The sequence below is a fragment of the Tursiops truncatus genome, chromosome 1 (assembly GCF_011762595.2).
Source record: "Tursiops truncatus isolate mTurTru1 chromosome 1, mTurTru1.mat.Y, whole genome shotgun sequence".
Taxonomy (NCBI): Eukaryota; Metazoa; Chordata; class Mammalia; order Artiodactyla; family Delphinidae; genus Tursiops; species Tursiops truncatus.
Window position 1 is genome coordinate 152,325,735 of NC_047034.1, and position 20,267 is coordinate 152,346,001.

At 43.0% G+C, this 20,267-nt stretch overlaps 1 protein-coding gene across 5 annotated transcripts in view; it reads right to left on the minus strand.

The window, feature by feature from the left end:
* Nucleotides 1-20,267, minus strand: part of MACF1 (microtubule actin crosslinking factor 1) — a 341,877-nt gene that overhangs the window by 212,400 nt on the left and 109,210 nt on the right. For all 5 annotated transcript variants that reach the window (XM_073791606.1, XM_073791623.1, XM_073791602.1 and 2 more), the window contains exon 2: nt 7,094-7,155. In XM_073791606.1, coding sequence (XP_073647707.1) covers nt 7,094-7,155 — 62 coding nt within the window. The remainder of the gene's footprint in view (nt 1-7,093; nt 7,156-20,267) is intronic.

The following is a 20,267-nucleotide window of genomic DNA, read 5'->3' on the forward strand; positions in this document are numbered from 1 at the left end:
TTTGGAAAACAGTCTGACAGTTCCTCAAAAGGCTAAACACAATTTACCATACGACTCAGTAATTCCACTCCTAGGTATATATCCAAGAGAATTAAAAACATGTCCAGAAAAAAACAAAAACAAAACTTGTACATGAATGAATGTTCATAGCAGCATTCATTGTTCACAACAGCCAAAAAGTGAAAATAATCCAAATGCCTAAATATTATGACATGTGAAAGAAGCCACTTACAAAGAACCACATATTGTATGATTCAATTTGTATGAGATATCTAGAATTGGCAAATCTATAGAGACAGATGGTAGATGGGTGGTTGCCTAGGGCTGGGGGAGAGGATGGGGGGTTGGTTAGGGATAATGATTAAAGGGTACAGGGTTTCTTTTGGGGGATGAGGAAAATATTCTAAAATTGATTGTGGTGATGGCTGCGAAACTCTGTGAATACAATAAAAGCCATTGAAATGTACACTTTAAATGGGTGAATTATGTGATATGTGAATTAAATCTCAACATAGCTATTTTTAAAAATTAATGAATGGGGCTTCCCTGGTGGTGCAGTGGTTAAGAATCCACCTGCCAATGCAGGGGACACGGGTTCGAGCCCTGGTCCGGGAAGATCCCACATGCCACGGAGCAACTAAGCCTGTGTGCCACAACTACTGAGCCTGCACTCTAGAGCCCGTGAGCCACAACTACTGAGCCCGTGTGCCACAACTACTGAAGCCCACGCGCCTAAAGCCCAGGCTCCGCAACAAGAGAAGCCACCATAATCAGAAGGCTGCGCACCTCAACAGAGTAGCCCCCGCTCACCGCAACTGGAGAAAGCCCACGCACAGTAACGATGACCTAACACAGCCAAAAAAAAAATTAATGAATGACTAAATTTTGAGACCAAGCCAATCCTCCCCAATCACCATGCATTAGTAAGCCAAGGAAAACTCTGCTCTCCCAATTTTTAGAAGATTGGCTTGAAGTTATGAAAAAATAAACAGCTTCGCCCAATTTCTAAGTGGCTTTAGCAAAGGGAATATATTGCACTTAAGTGCTTGGAATCAGAATCTGAGCCCAAAGGGACTTTAAAGATTACTTAACTCTAATACACTCAGTTTACACATGAGAAAAGCACTGTCTAGAGAAGTTAAATAACTTTGTAAGACCATTTAGCTGGAAAGTGTCAGATCACTGTCTCTTGACTCTGAGTTCAATGCTCTTTCCCCTCACAAGGCTTCCATGATGCTTGAAGGGTAGAAACAACGTATTAACAACATTATTAAATTATAAGAGCCCCCCCACAAAAAAAGAACTAACGACTGTCATGCAGTATTCTTTAACACCTGCAGAAAGCCTGATCTAGAAAAGTTTTGCTCGAAGACTCTTAAAAGAAAACACAAGCAGCTCAACTTCCTTGATCCACATTATGTTGAAGAACAATATATAGGTCAGAGGAGAAAGTTTTAAAGAGAAGAGTATGTTATTTACTCTCATCTATACTTATTAAAAGATACAGGGATAGTAAGAGTGAGCCTGGTAGCTTCAGATGGATTTCTGAATTTATAGATTTCTAAACTGTAAGAGGGAAAATTCTATACTGATTCAAAGGCCAAATTTATCCTCCAGAAAAGCCCAATACTAAAAAAAAACAGATAACAGTTGTCACAGACTTTTCACTCTGGAGAGAACTGTGCTCGAACACAGGGAATAAGAGTGGGGGCTGAGGGCCCCTTTTGGAGTAAGTAGAGTGCGATGCGGGAGCAAAGTGTGAGGCTCTTTGCAGATGAGAATCCTATCGCCTGTTTTGAAAGTTCCTTAAGTTTTAAGGAATCTGACAGTGGTAACAGCCAACCCTGATTAACAAAGATTCTCTGCGGATGAGGAGGATTCTAAAATCCACCAAGGGTATCTTTACTTAATAGGCAGGCACTAATGCTCAGGGAGTAGAGAATCCAAGTCCCAATGTAGAACCAAAACCTTCAGTGGGGGTCGAGATGCATTCAGGGTGAAATCAAGCCCTGAAAACTCAGGTCTAGGCAGACATGGTCACAAACCACCACCATACAGTCACAGTTGGGCAACAAAGGAAACATTCCTCTCCTCAGCATCTGACCAGCACGACTCCATCAATCTCTTAAATTACACTCCACTGCCTGTCTCCATCTCATGTGGCCACAGCACAGAGGCTGCGCAAGAGAGAGTGCCTGGAACCATTAGAGCATTCTCTCACCCTGTGTTCAGCTAGAGAGCCTTAAAGAGGCGGAGAAAAATTGAGAACATTAGTAAAACTCTGGAGTTAAAAACTTTTGCTGGTTTATCTGGAATTCTTAACTAAAATTCCAGGAAGGCCAGTTGCTTCTAGACTGCATACATGACTAAAGATGGAAAGAATTAGTCCATCTGTTAGCTTAAATGCTTTCCTTCCTTTCTACCCACTAACCTCCGCAGTCAGTAGAAACTGACCAGAGAAAGCCTTCCTCCTCCTTTTCAGGAGCTCATGCTCTCAGTTCTGTCTCATCGTTTCAGCCTTTCTTGAAGTTCTCTTTGGGATACTTTATCAGCTACCAGAACCCAGAGATGTATCAAGGATAATGTGAATAAAATCTCACTTAAAACTCTAGGGTTTTTTTTTTTTTTTTTTGCAGTACGCAGGCCTCTCACTGCTGTGGCCTCTCCCGTTGCGGAGCACAGGCTCTGGATGTGCAGGCTCAGCAGTCATGGCTCATGGGCCCAGCTGCTCCGCGGCATGTGGGATCCTCCCAGACCGGGGCACGAACCCGTGTCCCCTGCATCGGCAGGCGGACTCTCAACCACTGCGCCACCAGGGAAGCCCTAGGTTTTTATTTGTGATGGTTCTGGCATATGAGCAGAACTCTTCGATTTGTAGGACTTGTGTTCTAAATTAGGTTATTTATATATTTCAGATGCTTACATCCTTAAATCTCTTTTATGATTGGACCAACAGTGTTCTCAGCTAATAAAGAGGCATTGATTTGCTTATGCAAGAACAAACTGTTTCCTAAAGAGATACTTGGGAATCCAAGAGATTAGGTCAACTAAATCTAGCACTTGAGGGGCTTGGCTGTTTTGATCTTACATCATTCTACTTGCCAATGGCAACACTAATGTAGTTCATGTGTACTTGGGGAGCAAAGCAAAGGATGCCTGAATTACAAAAAACAGATTTGATCCCTAATTCTCAGCCCAAAGTTCAAAGAATTCCAACATGGAGCAATGATTCCGATGAGCAGTGAATCTCTGTGAAATATTCCAAGATGAGAAAATGCCATTGGAACTGTAAGGCTGGGGGCCTGAGAAGAGATGAAAAATTGCCAAGGATTTAAGTAAAGCTCTGGCTGGCCTCCAATTTCTAACAATGCTATGTGTTCGTCTAGTTTCTCCCTCCCTGGGCCTCCTGTCATCACACAGAACTGAGGCAGAAGTTCAACAGGCAACATCAGCTGCAAGTGAAGAGCAGGGAGGCAGAGCACTTGCATCCAGCTACAGAGTTTAGGGGGGCAAGCTTGAGGCAGGATAAATTCAGTTCTTCCAATTGTTAAGAGATGAGGTATGAAAGCAGAGCAAGGTGGGGGCATATTTAATAGTAACAGCAAGTAATTCTGGCCAGAAGCCTCATGCCTGCTCTTTAGCTCCATCCTTCACTAGCTGTATGACCTTGGGAAAGTCACTTCATTCTTCTAATTCTCACTTTCCTCAACTGTTAAAACTGAAAGGATAAAATACCTTTACCTCCTTCAGGGTTACTGTAAGGATCAAGTCATACTAGAATATGCTTTGTAAGCTAAGAAGACTACTGAGCTATTATTTACTCAAGGTAACAAATCCTTACTGGATACTTCTCATGCTCCGGGTGCAGTACTTGGCTGAGACAGTGCACAAGTCCTAGACCTCAAGGAGCAGAGGACAACAACGTGTGAACACACAAGCCCATCTCTTCAAAGTGGTGTGGCACAGAGATGGAGTTGCAATTAATTTAGTCCAAGGGATGGAGGTCAGAGCCTCAGGAAGGGAATACTGGACCTGGGTCTTGAAGGGTAAGTGGGTGATGGCCAGGCAGAGGAGGACAAGACATGCATTCAAGGGAGAGAGAAATGAATAAGCAAAGAGGTACGAAAGTACAGTGTTTAGGAAGCAGTGAGATGTTTCGTACGGCTACAGCACAGGCTATGCAGGGGACAATGCCTGGTTGGAAACAGGCTGTGAAGGGCTCTGCACCATGACAGAGTTATGTGCCACCAAACCAGAGGCACCTAACTGGTAAATGTTGAAGAAATTAGAGGAAAATTGCAGGGTTTTTTCTCCCTGTCTCTCTCCCTTCCTCCTTTGTCCCGACTAAAAAAAAACAGGACACAACATCAACCTGCAAGTTACAATCTGGCAGAAAGATGAATGTTGCAGGTGCTATAACAGAAGTACATAACGAATACAGGGAGGGCACAAAGGAAAGGCCAGTCAATTCCAGGTGGGAGAGTCAGGAAAGTATCTATTGAGGAGGTGTTAAGTTGGTGTTGTCCAGGCAGAACAGAGCTGGGGAAGGTAATCCACGCAGAGGGAGCCCCATGAGCGAAGATACAGTGTCATAAATAGCACGGCAAACAGTTCAGCAAGAGCTTAAGGTCTGAGAGGAATATGACACCATGAGCCTGGAAAGGTAGGCAGACTGGTGTCAGCAGTGCAGAGGTTGAGAGCACAGGTGCCAGACTTTAGGCTGCCTGAGTTCTAGTATTTTAGTTCTTCTTCTTTCTAGTGGTATGACCTCGAACAGGTTATTTAACCTCTCTGAACCTCACTGATAAAATGGACTATTAATACAATCTACAGCATAAGGTCAGTGAAGAATTAAATGAGATGATCCATATAAAAGACTCAGTATAGAAAGTCTGATTTACAGTAAGCACTCAATAAACTACTACCATTATCATTATATTTGTTCTTATAGAAAACTTTATTAGGAAAGTATTATGGCCAAGTCAAGAGATGAAGAGGCCCTGGGCTAGAACAGAGGTAATGGGGATGGAGAAGAGAAACCAGATGCAAGCATCTTTCTGAGTTCGAAGTGATTGATTGTAGTTGGTGACAGGGAGAGATGATGGGTAGGACTAAATACAGTATGTTCTAGGTTCCTAACTTGGACAGCTAGGTACACGAGTGAAAATACTGGGCAATTTGGGATGTGTTGAATACAGGACATGTCTGGGTAACATCCAGATGACCGTGTCAAGTACACTGTGAGATACAGGTCCTGGGCTTAGGAAAGAATGCAGGAAAAGGCTATCATCACCTCCTTATCTATATCTTGTAGTTAGAAAATCGCCCTCATTTGTAGTTAAACAAGTGGCCCTAACGAGCCATGTTTGATTTATGTAACCATCTCCCCAGCCATAGTTTACGGAACTAAATAGATAGACCACTGACCCATGGAGGAGAAGAAAACCTCAGCCAACCAGATTGCTTGTGTTTGCATCTTTAGAATCATGTAGCTGCAGGGGTTTACATTACCATTTGAGGGACAGCCACCATGGCTCACACACAAGCAACGGCAGGAATGCAGAGAACTAAATGTAGGAGACACACAGAAAGATATAAAAATGAAGAAACACAAGGCCTCATAAAAAGAGAAAGAGAGAGTGACTGCCCAATAAAGTTTAGTTTTCATAAAGCTCAGATGCATCCAGACACCAGACTCTGGAGATCACCCTGTAACCCTTTCAACTTATGATTCCTTGCATTCCATGCAACCAAATGATCCCCGTGGCTAACGCAAATGAGACTGCCAAAGAATACAGAGTAGAAAACAAGACAATGGTTAGGACCCAGGGAACGTCAACATGGAGGACTCAGAAGGAGCAAGAGAAGCCAGTGAGAGAGGCATTCATGGAGGGAAGAGGTAACTGAGGAAAAAGCAGTGTCCCAGAAGGCAACAGAAAAGACAGCTTTAAAGGAGCAGTGAGGGCTTCCCTGGTGGCACAGTGGTTAAGAATCCGCCTGCCAATGCAGGGGACACGGGTTCGAGCCCTGGTCCGGGAAGATCCCACATGCTGCGGAGCAACTAAGCCCATGCGCCACAACTACTGAGCCTGTGCTCTAGAGCCCATGAGCCACAATTACTGAAGCCCGTGCCCTTGGAGCCTGTGCCCTGCAACAAGAGAAGCCACAGCAATGAGAAGCCCGCACACCACAACGAAGAGTAGCCCCCACTCGCCACAACTAGAGAAAGCCCGCTCACAGCAATGAAGACCCAATGCAGCCCAAAATAAATACATACATAAATAAAGTAAAATAAAATAAATTTAAAAAAAAACAAAGGGAGCAGTGAGTTGGTCAACACTGTCAAATGCTACAGAGAAATCAAAAGAGAAGAAGATAAAACTAGGCTACTAGATACAGCAATTGAGAGGTCACTGGTAATCTTTCCCAGAGCAGTAATTATTATAGCTCACAGTTATTTGAGTAATTATTGTAACTTAAAAACTTTGTTTTCAAATCTGACTGCCACATTAGTCATACTGTTTATCCTTAGGTGAGTATTTAATATGCCTCTGCCTTGGATTTTCCTCTATTTAAAAATAATAATATAAAAATAATAATAAGATCTCCCTCCAACCCTAGCCATTTTGCTCTGTATTCTAAACTGTATGGGGGTTACACCTGAATATACATATTTTAAAAATTCATTAAATTGATCATTCAAGATCTGCATACCTTAAGAGAGAGAACAAAATCTCCTCTGCCCCATCCTTCCACATTAATCAGGTTAAAAAATTTAAAGCAAGAAAGGGGCTTATAAAATAGTATGTAAAGTTTGGTGCAAAGTGTTCTTGGAAATCCCAGGAATCACGCCACGGTATCCTCAACCTCAGCCTCCTCAGGTAATGGAGGTGTTACTGTCTTCACCAAGAAACTGATCAGTGGAAGTTTCCACGTTATTCGGACTATGTTAGATATTAAAAAAAAAAAAAAGTCATGTGTATCCCCATCAACTGGAGCACATGGCCAGTAACATGAACTGAGAGAAGGGACTGATAGATCCAGACCAGGAGCAGCCAGAGGGGCCAGGGCAGCATCCACGAAGGGGTCCTACCTTCATCAGGTGCTTGTTGACCCACTTGGTGAACGTCTTCTTCTGCACACGGTCCCGTTCATCTGTGAGGAAACAAGGAGAAGGCACTGGCTTAGCGCTACCCGGCAAGACGTTCCCCAACCACTGCCTTGCCCACACCCAGATTCTCCAGGACAGTGGAGACAGTTTCCTCAGGACTATGAGACAGCGTCTTGTTGTTGGGAAGGTTCAGTCTGTCTGAACTTCCTCTTCTGTCCTTACCATGTTGTCACTTTATGCATTAGACAGAATCATGTGCCTCAAGAATCTTGTCATGGCAAAGTCTCCTTCGCATCGTAATTCTCCGGGGAGCACAGTGATTCCCTGCTTCCCCTGCCCCCAGCAAGCTCCAAAAAGCCAAAGCTGTGAAAACCCCCAACAGAAGGGGTGCAGTGCCCTTGGCGCTCGGGACACCTATAGTGCAGGGTTACATCTCACCCTCCACACACTGGTCCTCTTGACCAATGCTCTCCTCCCACCCCCTCCTCCCCAGTACTCCCTCACTCCAGCTTCTTCCCCAGCCTCACCAACCAAGCTCTCAGAGCTGCCCACTATGCCCTGCCCCACACATCTCCTCCCTCCCTCCCTTCTCCCAAGTCTTACAGAGCCCCACTTTTTTTTGTAGGCAAACTGTCTTTCATTCTCAATTCTGTTCACCTCTTTAACAGAAACATGACTGTCAACACTTGACAGTGACTGCGCCACAGAGGCCTGATCCTGTGGAGAACTCAACTTCTCCCACAACGCCACCTCCAGACCACTGATTCATCAGCTCCGTTCCTTTTCTACTTATTTGAAGCCCTTGCCCTCCACTATACCATCTTGTTCAAATCATCCTTTCCGTCATCGACCATTCCCTGCTGCCTGCCCCCTCCACGTGGCAAATCTACGTTAACTTCTCTTAACAACTTGGTTCACATTTACTATCTCCAAGGGTATCCTATGGTGTCATCCTCAAATTACTTCAGCATATGTGTGGACAATGCATGTGAGCCTGCTTGGCTCCACTGACCTTCAGCTCCAATTCACAGCCAGCCACCACCATGCCACTTCCTGAGCCTCGTTCCTTCTCCACACATACCTATTTAGCAGTCATCTTTATCAATCTTTCATAGCTCCTCATCATTCTCAACCTTCAATCACTCCCTTCTTATTTTACCCTGTTTAGTAAGAACACCTAAGATCATCCCAGCCTGTGCCAGACAACATAGTTAAGCAATTCAAAGCTGCAGTCACTAATACCCCAGGGAGTCTCACGGGCCTAACCTTCTACTAGTATGTTCACCAGGACAATCCCCAAACCTGAATGACTACCATGGCTTGACTCCTCCACTTCTTCTCCAACTCAGAGAAATTTCAGAAGAAAGTAGCAGAATTATATATGAGCCAGTAACTCTGGCTCACTAGTAATTCACACAAACTTCAGTTAGGTTTTCTCTCTCTACTGCCACAGTTATTCCCTTCTTACTGACTCCCAAGTAAAAGCCACATAGGTACCATTCCAAACAACACTAAGGCTTTCTCTCCACTTCCAGGTGGATGCTCTATCTTCTTATTTTTCTGAATCTAGAGCCATCCAGTAAGTGCTCCTTCATCTCTTTCTCTAACCTTACCTTTACCAGCTCTTCCTTTCCTGCTTTATTTGCAAGGAACAGTGATCTCTTCCTATTACAGACCACAGAACTTAGGAATTAGAATGGATTTAGTCTAATTCCCTGCTGATTCACAAATCCCCTCAACAACAAAGAATCATATGTTCAGAGTTGAAAGGTCTGTCCAAATCTTGCATACATCTACAATATTATTGACTCTTAAAACTTAAGATAATAGAGAATTCACTACCTCATAAAGCAACACATACTAATTTAATAGTTCCATAACATGTCATAATCTGCATCCTTATAAATTCTACCTATTGGCGCTCACTTGGAACTGTTGGTTTTTTTTTTTAAGTCTTATCTGATTTTCACTTCATAGAGTGCTGCAAGTATTTGAAGCCAGAATATTTATTAGATGTGACCACTGTCATTCCAACATATTTTGATCTTTCGATCTTCTTTAGATGCTGATTCAGTTATCTGACCTCTTCATCATCCTTTCCAAGCCTCTATCATCTGCAGACTGAATCAGAATCAGCTTGCAGCTACAATCTCATCTAAATCACTGACATTTGTTTTCTCTTCATGGCAAGCTACTTTTTTCCTCTCCACCTCTCCAAATGCTATTTATTCTTTAAAATTCAGCTCATTCATTCACTCATTTATTCTCTGAATAAGTCCTTATCAAGGAGCTAGCTGCTTGGAATACCCTGTGCTACACAAAGTCACAGTCCCTACCTTTAAAAGAGTCTAGCAGAAAGGAGAAATAACTTCAATGCAGCTTGACAAGTGCTGTTAACAGAGGTAAGCACAGAGCGCTCAAGAACGTAAGAGAAATGGCTAACCTGTCTGAGTAGACGAGGGACCCATGGGAGGTTAGTGAACGTTTCCAGGTGAGTGACTAACTAAACCTTAAAAGATGAGTACAAGTTAGCCAGAAAGAGAAGGGACAAAGCTACTACATGAAGTTCTACCTAGTGCAAAATCACGGAGATAACAAGGAGCTCATGTTCAGACAACTGCACAGAATTAAGGATGGTTGAAAGACAGGACGTGTAATAGGTAGTGGTGACACTTAAAACTGGATAGAATGGCATGGGTCAAATCACGGCCTTTCATGACAAGCTAAGGAGTCCAAACTTTATCACCAAGAAACTGGTGAGGGGAAGGTAAGGGAAAGTATTGAAAGATTTTAAATAGAAGAATGACACGTGAGATTTGTGTTTGAGAAAAATTACTCTGGCAGCCTTTCCCGACAATTCCATTTCTCAACAGTCTCTTTGTTCTCCAAATTTTTATGGTACTTACTATGCTAATCACTCAATCCATACTTATATAATTATATAAATTCTGATCTCTTAATGTGCTCATTCTTACTCATCAATGAGATCATTAACTCCTTGAGGAAAGAGATCATGCTTTACTTTTCTGCATGTCCCATAGCTTCTAACATCTAAAGCTCTACATTATAAGACTAAAATAAATCCTTCCCCTTACCTGAAGTGAAAGTCAGCTTTTTAGCTATTGGAAGCATGATTGATGAGAAACCATCTGATTTCCCTAGTGCATTATCCCCATAGGAGGGCTTGGTAGGTTAACAGAATAACTATGGGTAGAAAATAAAGAAGACTCAATTGTGTTAATCGCATCTTCAGGTCTAAAAGAGCTGAGGCAGTGGACTAAAAAGAAATCACATGAATTCCACCTCTTTAAAATATTGGCTAGTTTAAAAGGAAATCTGTTAACTTTTTCTTTTCCATCTATGTATTGTTTAACCTATTATAGCAAGCCCATATTACTTTTATAATAAAAGAAATTCTATAAACAAAACCTGTTGTCTTCAGAGTGAGAACTTTGTAAAATTAGAAACAGACTATTCTTGGTTATAAGGGTAATAAATAGAGCAAAGCAGAGTGGACCTGGCATTGGTGAAAATGTGGCGGGCAGAACTTTTAGTTAGCTTTAATACTGTTTTTCCATTATGTTTGCAGGCCCCAGCAAAAAGGTGATACTTACTGGTGTATCTGAGTTTTTACATATTGGACTGGACAGTTTTTTTGTTTTTTGTTTTTTTGGCCACACCACGCAGCTTATGGGATGTTATTTCCCCTACCAGGGATCGAACCCAGGCTCCAGCAGTGCAAGCCCTGAGCCCTAACCACTGGACCACCAGGGAATTCCCTGGACTGGACTCTTATAGGTAATAAATAAACATTCTTGAGTGGCCAATATATGATTAGAAGACTGGCTAAAGAAACACACAGAATGAAATCAAAGCCAAGCCACTTGTAAGAGTTCAGTCCACTGCCTCGTTTCTTTTAGACCTCGTTTCTTTTAGACCTGAAGAGTTCAGTCCACTGCCTCGTTTCTTTTAGACCTCGTTTCTTTTAGACCTCGTTTCTTTTAGACACAATTGAGTCTTCTAAATTTTACTACCCATAGTTACGCTGTTCACCTACCGAGCCCTCTCATGGGGATAATGCACTAGGGAAACCGGATGGCCTCAAATCAGTCATGCTTCGAATAGCTAAAAAACTGACTTTCAATTCAGAGGGAAGAGGTCCAAGTACTAATTCTGAACGTAATTACTAAAAGCAGCATGATTACAAGTCCTTCCCAAGAGCAGCTAGCCTGCTTAGAGCCAAGCTATAAGTTCCTCAGGAAAGGGTTTTATAGAACAACCTTGCCCCAAAGCTGGAGGATCCTTTTTTAGGATCCTATGTTGCAGACCAATCAATTACATGAACGTTCTCTCCTGATTTAAGCAGGATAAGAGGATACTGCAATGCCTGGATTTTAAGATCTTAATATCAGCAAGGAAATTCATCAGGTAAGCCAAAGAGCAACTTTATTACATAGACCTTCAGAACACTCCAGACGGCTCAGACTTTGAAAGTTTTTAAGAAGTTTTAGGTTTGATTCCCTACACATAAATCCTTCATTTAATTCAGGCCTAGTGAAGATCTTTCTACCTAACACTAGAGATAGAATTTTAAGAAGGTACCCTTATGCAAGAAGAAAACAGTCAATCACAGGAAAGGTGATATTCTTTTAGATGCTCCTTGTAAGCTCAGCCTCACCAAAGGCTATGAACTGACCACGAAGAACCCAACAGGCCACTGCGAAATTCTCAGACTGAACATGTTGAGGCACCAATTAATCATGCGAGGGTTGCTTAATTAGAGGGATTTACTACTTGTTTCCAACTTTATTAAGACCACTACAGGACACCAAGCTACCAATACCTACCCTAATTATCTTTTAGTTTCATTGGCAGAGATGTCCCTCCTTGTTACCTAGGCAAGTCCTTCCCTCTGAAATCTGGATCCTGTATCTTCCCTTCTTGAGAACTTAATCCAACCACCACCCCCTAGCTTGTGTATCTTTAACTACTCCTCTCCTTTCCCCTGGGCTCCGGACCGGTGTGATGACAGCGCTCACTTCTCTACTGCTGCACCTCCTGCTCCACCATGTGACCTGGCTTCCTGCCCCACAAATTCACTGCAACTGCCCTCCCCACAGCCACCCAGCTGCCAACACAGAAGACACTGGTGACCATTCCTTTACCTTTTAAACCCACTCTCCCTCTTGATTCTGAGACTTCTTTCTACCCTGGTTTCCCTCCTTCCCCTCCTTCCCCTCTAACTGTTCCCTCTCTTCTGTTCATCCCTAAATGTTTACTCATTCTTAGCCCTCCTTCCTTTTTATTCTGTATTACTACAGCTTCTTAAGATATCCATGGGCCTAAGGGTCCCTAAATGGATTTGTGGGGTTGGGGGGAGTCATAAACCACCTAAAATCGCATGCAAAATTTTTGGTGTTATGTACACTATGGGATGGGGAAAAAAAAAAAAAACCTATAGATTTCAAAAAAAAGTAAATAATACCTGTTCTCTACATTCTCCCAGAATGATTTAATCTACTTCCACAGTTTCAACTGTAACCTGTACACTGACAATTCCCAATCCATATCTTCAGCTCAGGCCTTTATCCTAAACACCACTCTCATATGTCCAATTGACTCCTAAAAATTTCATGCTCATTTCAAGCTCAACTTGTCTAAAAATGAACTCTTCTTGTCTCCCTCTCTGCTTCTAATAGGTTTCCCTGCTACAACTATCTGCCACTGCTTGAATGTCTGTGTCCTCCTGAAATTCATATGTTGAAATCTTACCCCCAGTGTGATAGAAGTAGGAGTTGAAGCCTTTGGGAGGTGATTAGGTCATGAGAGTGGAGCTCTCATAAATGGAATTAGTGTCATTACAAAAGGGGCCCCAGAGAGCTCTCTCATTCCCGCTCCACCATGTGAGGGTGCAGCAAGAAGACAGCTAGCTGTCTATGAACCAGGAAGAGGCCCTCACGAGACACCAAACCTGTAGGTGCCTTGACCATGGACTTCCCCACCTTCAGAAGTGTGAGAAATCAGTGTCTGTTGTTTAAGCCACTGAGCCTATGGTTTTGTTACAGCAGCCCAAACTGACTAAGACACCACCCTCCTCAGCGCTGCCGGCACTGTGGACAATGCTGCCCACACTGAATCTTTATCCTAATAATATTAACAGATAACATTTACCAAGTCTCTACTTATATGCCAGGTACCTTACATATATTGTTTCCAATGCTCAACAACCCTGAGAGGCATTATTTTACTGGAAAGATAAAGCCCACAGAGGCTAAGTAACTTGTCGGAGATCACAAGGTAAGTCTGAACCCAGCTCTGCTGGATTCTAAAGCCTGATGCCTGCATTCAGGATAATATTTAAACTTTTTAGCTTGGGATCTAAGGCCCCATATGTGGCCACTCTTCCCTCGCCACCCTTTCATAAAAACTCTAACTTCCAGCCTTGCCGAACGTACCGTTTTGCCCAAATGAGGCATGTGCTCTCACACTTCCATGCTTTGCATTCACTGTTCTCTCTGCCAATGGAGGACAGCTCCCCCATTTCCTTGACTACTCATTCTTCAGCATTCAACTCAGCTATCACCTCCTCCATCCCTTATATACACTAGTTGAGTGATCTCCCTCTTGTGCCTATTTCAAGGTATCATAGTTTGCTTGTCCATCTGTCCTACTCTACTCTACTTGGAGCATTTTGAGGATAGGCCTGGGGTCGGAATGAAAGCCTGCATTTGAGGCAAAGAGTTCTGTGTTCTATTCCAACATAGCCCAACACAGCATCATGAATCATTAAAAAAGCAAAGAGAGAAGAGCCTCTGCTTGTTTCCCTGAGGGCCACAGAAAAATTACAAGTGGTTCAAGAAGCCCAAGAAGCACCAACCACCTGAAAATCTAAAAATGAGATACCTGGGACTTGCCTGGTGCTCCAGCGGTAAAGAATCCACCTTACAACGCAGGGGATGTGGGTTCAATCCCTGGTCAGGGAACTAAGATCCCACATGCCGCGGGGCAACTAAGCCTGCGCACTGCAACTACTGAGCTCGCATGCCTCAACTAGAGCCCACGTGCGGCAAACTACAGAGCCCACGCGCCCTGGAGCCTACGCGCCTGAACCAGAGAAGAGAAAAATCCACACGCCACAACTAGAGAGAAGTCCGCTCACCACAACAAAGACCCGACACAGCCAAAAGTAAATAATATAAATAAATAAAAAATAAATCTTTTAAATAAATAAACAAAAGGGAAATAAATATATAGAAAGTTGGAATTGGCCTGTTCCTTGACCACATGAGGTCAATCTAGTGGCAGAGACCAATATGTAAATAAATAATTAACAATAACACCAAGCAAATAGCACACCAGATACAAGCTGCACAAAATCATGCTGATAAACAAAGCTGATTAATTCTGACAGAGGCATAGGAGAAGAGTTCATGAAAGGTGTGGTATCTGAAGTAAACCTTGGTGACAAGTATGATTTTGGCAGCCCAAAAAGAGGTTAAGGAATTCCAAAGTGAAGAATAAGCACGAGCAGTGACTTGGAGATATGTGAGTACACAGGATACACTGGAAGGAATGGTGTGGCTACACAAAGCATACAGTTAGCCATGTAATGAGAAGGGAAGCTAACAAGGTCACCTGAGACCACATCACTCCAGAGAGCAGGAATGAGGAGCATCTACTTAATTCAGTAGATAAAAGGATACCACTGAAATTTTCTGAACCAGAGGGTGTTTTGGAAAGATTAATCTGGCATTGGACGGAAGGCCAGACTGCAGCAGAGACGCACTAAGAGGTAGAAGCAATTAGAGGCCTACTGTGTGTGACAGACCAAGAAAAATCTAAGAGCATGAATAGGGCAGGGGCAGCCAGATCCCCACCCCAATGTAGAGGAAGAAACAATAGCCCTTAACTACTGGCTAGATGTTAAGGAAAGGGAGAATTCAAGATAATTCTAAAGTTTCCAGTCACAGGGACTTCCCTGGTGGCGCAGTGGTTAAGAATCTGCCTGCCAATGCAAGGGACACGGGCTCGATCCCTGGTCCGGGAAGATCCCACATGCTGCGGAGCAACTAAGCCCGTGTTCCACAACTACTAAGCCTGTGTCTAGAGCTGGCGAGCCACAACTACTGAGCCCACGTGCCACAACTACTGGAGCCCGCGAGCCACAGCTACTGAGCCCACGTGCCACAACTACTGGAGCCCGTGTGCCTTAGAGTCCGTGCTCCACAAGAGAGAGAACCCACCACGAGAAGCCCGCGCACCACAACGAAGAGTAGACTCCGCTTGCCGCAACTAGAGAAAGCCCGTGCACAGTGACAAAGACCCAGCGCAGCCACACACACAAAAAAAAAAAAAAGTTTCCAGTCACAGCAACTGGGAGGAGTGGTACCTGGAGATAAGGAAAACAGGTGGCACAGATTGGGTGAGGATAGGTTGGGTAAAGCAGAAGAAACATAATGAGATGTCAGCAGGCCCTTCCTGCAGACAGCTGGAACCTTAGGTCTAGAGTTCAGAAGAGCAGGCAGAATTGAAGATACAGATTTGATGCTAACAGTTGATAGCTGAGGCCGTGGCAGGTAGTACGGCCAGCCTATTTCAACAAGTCTTCCTAAATCACCACTTTGCTCGTATTACCCCTCTATTCAAAATCCTTTAGTGGCTCTCAGACGACCAGAGGCTCAAGCCCAAGTCCTTTGTTTCTACTGCCTACTACAACCCTCTGAAATTCAATTCCAGTTTTTATTCACTATGTGTTAGGTGGTTGGAAGAGATAAAGATAAGACATGGCCTCTAACCTGAAGAAATTTACAATCTATCTACTCTTCCAAATTTATCTTTAGACTCTCCCCTGCATGACTCAACTGCAACCATTCTGATCTCAGTTTCCAAACATACCTTGCACATTCTTGCCTTTGTTCACCTATTTCTCCCTACTGAAATATCTACCCTCTCTTCTTGTTTTATCTAACTTAGAGCCTCCTTACAAGGTCCAGCTGAAGTCAACTTCTTCCTTCACACCTTTCTGGCTATCCCAGCCATCTCTGGATGCCTGTGTTTATTTAATTTACTTGGCACCGAATATATAAAATCTACTGTTAGATATCTTTACATGTAAATCCAATTTCTCTATCTGAACTTTAGTTCTTTGGAGTCAAGAACCATGTTTTAAATTTCGTTAAATATCCAACATTTAGGACAATAGGAGGCACTCAGGAATGCTCATTTATTTAACCATATATACTATGTGAGAGCCCACTGTGTGCCAAGGTTGTATCTATATGGATACTTTATGATGGTATTTTCAAAGTCAGACTAAAAAATATTCTCAAATGATAATTAAAAGACTGCTTTTCAGCGTAGAGCAGGGATCTCCATTCAGACGTCCCTTCCACAGTTACAGCTTTTCTAAATTCTTCTTGCCACATCTACACCCAGGAGACTTCACACCACTTAATGTGAGCTCAAAGAAAATGGTCTGAAGTGGAGATCAAGCAATTAAAATGTTTACCAATAATATACAATGGCACCAGTATTATAAATGATTCCTTTCCTTAGAAGTATATAAGTCAACTTTGGGAGGTAAGAATGACCTCAATATTTATTGTGTTTACTCTGTGTCAGGCACTGTGCAAGGCCTGTCTCATTTAGTATTGATATTTGACTTAATCTTCACAATTCTATCAAGTACACATTATTTATCTTCATTTCATAGTTCAAATTGAGGCTCAGAAATGCTTATTAATAATTTGCCCAATGTCACATGGCTACTAAGTAGTAGAATTGAGATTCAAATCCAAGTCTGTCATGGACTTTTAACCACCACACTCTCCTGCCACTGTGAAATTATCAGAAGGCAACACAATATAGTCCTATAATGAAGGGAAGAGGAGAGGTGTAAACTATAACTATAATAGGGATTCATGAAAGGTATCTGTCACCAAGACTTGGTGAAGACTCAGAATGTCTCAATGAGGATTGAGACATGGGAATTTAGGGAAGTGATAATAGGGACTTCAGTGCAAAATTAAAATTTTATGTTATTTCTTAGGAAAATCTGAACTTTGTTACCAATAATTCTTTGCCCTACTGGGAATCAGAGAGTACAAGGCAGAAGTCAGATAAAGAAATAAGCCAGTAGTAAGCCTGGTGGCAAAAGAAAGAGCCACAGAAATAGAACGAGAGGCTTATACGGAGAAGGGAAGAGGGAGAAAAACACAATAGCTTCTAGAATATTTAATGGAGTATCACATTCAGAAAAAATAAAATACTTCACAGATACAAAGAGATATAGGGGTTAATGATCCTCAAAAAAATCATCTTAAAGATGAAGAAATCAAAGCCCAGATTTAAGAATTTAGATAAGGTTACAGAGGGGCAGAATCAGGGCTATAACTTGGATTTCCTAGCCTCTACTCTGTGGCTTACCTTATAGGATACTCATCTGCCCTCTGTGAGCCTGAGTTTCATCTATAAAGTGTGGAGTCTGGACTAGGTCAATGGTTTCCAAATACCAACTGTGAATCAACAATATCAAAATCAGCAGAGGAAAAAAAAAAAAATCAGCAGAGGAGCTTGCACTGAGCTAAGCTCTTTAATATCATATACTCCTCATAATGACTGTATGAATTAGGGCCTATTTCAATCTCTCTCTCTCTCTGTATGTATGTATGTATGTGTGTGTGTGTGTGTGTGTGTGTGTATATATATATATATATATATATATATATATCCAGGGGATTAAACAGAGTAGGATGAGCTAGGAGAATGATGTTTTGCCCTGAAAATTTCAATAAAGATTCAAGACTTCCTTATACTTTTCTGTTGATTACAGAAAAAGGGCCCTTTTATCTCTAAGCATTTTCAGATGCAGGAAGAGTCTTTCCTCTAGATCTCAGGGAAGGAATCTCAATGATACTGGAAAGATAAAAAGCTAGACTCCATGGCAGTAACTGACTAAAACTGCTACTCCTTGTGCCCAAACATTATTATAGTACCAACCCTTTTTCTCAGAAAGCACTTAAAAATTTGGCAGTACTAGTCTAGCAGTCAGGAGACAGGATCGGAACCCTGGCTCTGCTACTCCCCTTCTGAGATTTCTTCTGAGGTCTCCTCTTGATCAAACAACCAGCAATCTCAATTTTAGTGAAAATCTGCCTGTTTGGGTCACAATTTTGTTCTGCTTTAGAGACTAAGAACACAAAACCAAAAGATATTAGTAGTAGTATCAATCCAGTAGTTCCTAAACTTAGATTTCACAAACGGGTAAATATTCCAAAATAAATTAGGAAACCTAATATAAAGTTGTCAACTTTTTATTTTGCTAAGTAAAGATATCTAAAAACAAACTACCATCTGACAACAATTCTTTCATAAAATAATGGACATTTTAACATCAAAAAAGTAGAAAGGGCACTTTCAGAATAAAGGACAGGTTCTTTAAATAAGTTTATCTTTATGAAAAGCACACTACATTTTCCTTATCTTTTCCATTTTACTGGAAATTGATGACGATACCTCCAGCATCAGTCTGTACACCCTCCAGTTTGGAAGCCAAGGAAACCTATGGCCAAAAAAGGCTAGGCCACTTGCTCAAGGTCACAGAACATTATCTAAATGAACTCTTCTCCTTTATCTAGAGAGATCTAAGCCAACAAGACTCTTTTCCTAGCCTCCAACTCTTCCTAAGATCCCCATCCCCAGACCACTTTCAAGCCTTTTTCCCTCCTCACAGCTGGCAAGAGAGTAAACGTAAGAGAATTAGCAATCAGCCCCAAAGAGGAAACCTGGGTCATGACTCCACCCTCCCCTCCTCCCACAATCCTGTCTGCTCAGAGGTGGACTCTGTAACCAACCAACTTCTCCTAAAAATACGCCCTGGACTTTCAGAACTATGCAACATAACTTAAAAGTGGTTTCCTGATACAGACAGAAGCATAAGCATGAATTCAGTCTCTATAAAAAAGTGCCACACCCAAAGCTCAGGCTCTTAACTGCCAGTCACTACAAGCTTAAGTTCCCCAGAAAGCCGGGCACCCCAGTCTCTCCCACTGCACGTTTTAACAAGCCCCAAAGCTGTAACGCCTCCAAGGCTTCAGAGCCCATGCGTTCTTATGAGTCAGTGAGAGTAAGGGCTATTTGGGATCCTCAGGCCCAGACAAGGAAAAAAACTTCACGTACTAACCCATGCAGCACATGCGGCAAACCAGGTGGGTGCTGAACTCGTGCTCATCTTGGTAACTGGGCCACATGTCGCCAGCGTCTGCTGACCCTGCCTAGAAGGAAGGTGTGCCAAAGAAGCTCCGGCTAGGGGCCTGTGCACGCCCTGCAGCTCCTTAAAAAAGGCTTCGAGGTGAACAGAGACAGCAGAAGTTCGGAGAAGTGGCTCCACCCACCACTTCCTACTGACCTCCTCCCTCCCCTTGAGGTCAGAGAGGAAGCTCCTCCCTGGGGCACTTCCAAACTGGGTCCAGGTCTTCATGCAAGAGGCATCCTATTCAAAAGCGCCACCAGCTAGCTCAGTGTTTTCAGACCAACAGCAGCAGGCGAGGTGGGCGCTTCGGATGCAGAAGTCCAGCCGAGTTAGTGAGTGAGTAAGCCTGCGCAGGCAGAAGCCGGTCTTTGAGGTACCTTCCACTTGCAGAGCAGAAGCTTGTGACCCGGTGAATCTGAGACAGTTGCAGGAGGGCTGGTGAGGTAAAATGGCTTAACTGCCGAGACAGGCCCAGTGCATCCACTGCCCAACAACCTGTTGCTGGGGCTGGACTCTTCTCAGGCTGAAGTGTGTGTAAAGTGTTAACCAACTGAAAAAGCCCCACAGTCGGGGAGGCTATCACGGGGCAAGCCCACACGCTGTCCGCTGCCAACGGATTTCCTAGATTCCACAGGGAGCTTCATGTTCCGACTTTGAGCTGCCCAAAGAGTCAAAAGTCTCTCCCCAGTGATTCCACCTCCTCATAGAGTAGCCCAGCCCCAACCAGCCTCTAGGAGATCTGGCACAGCAGATTTCATCAGCTTCAAAAATACGATTTGCTTGTTTGCTCCATTCTTTCCCCTCATCCAGCCAGGAATGTCATCCCAAAGGCACCTTCCTCTTCCCAGACCCTCCCACTTTGTCTCTGCAGTCAACGCACTTAACTCAGCTGTGCCAGAAATCCCT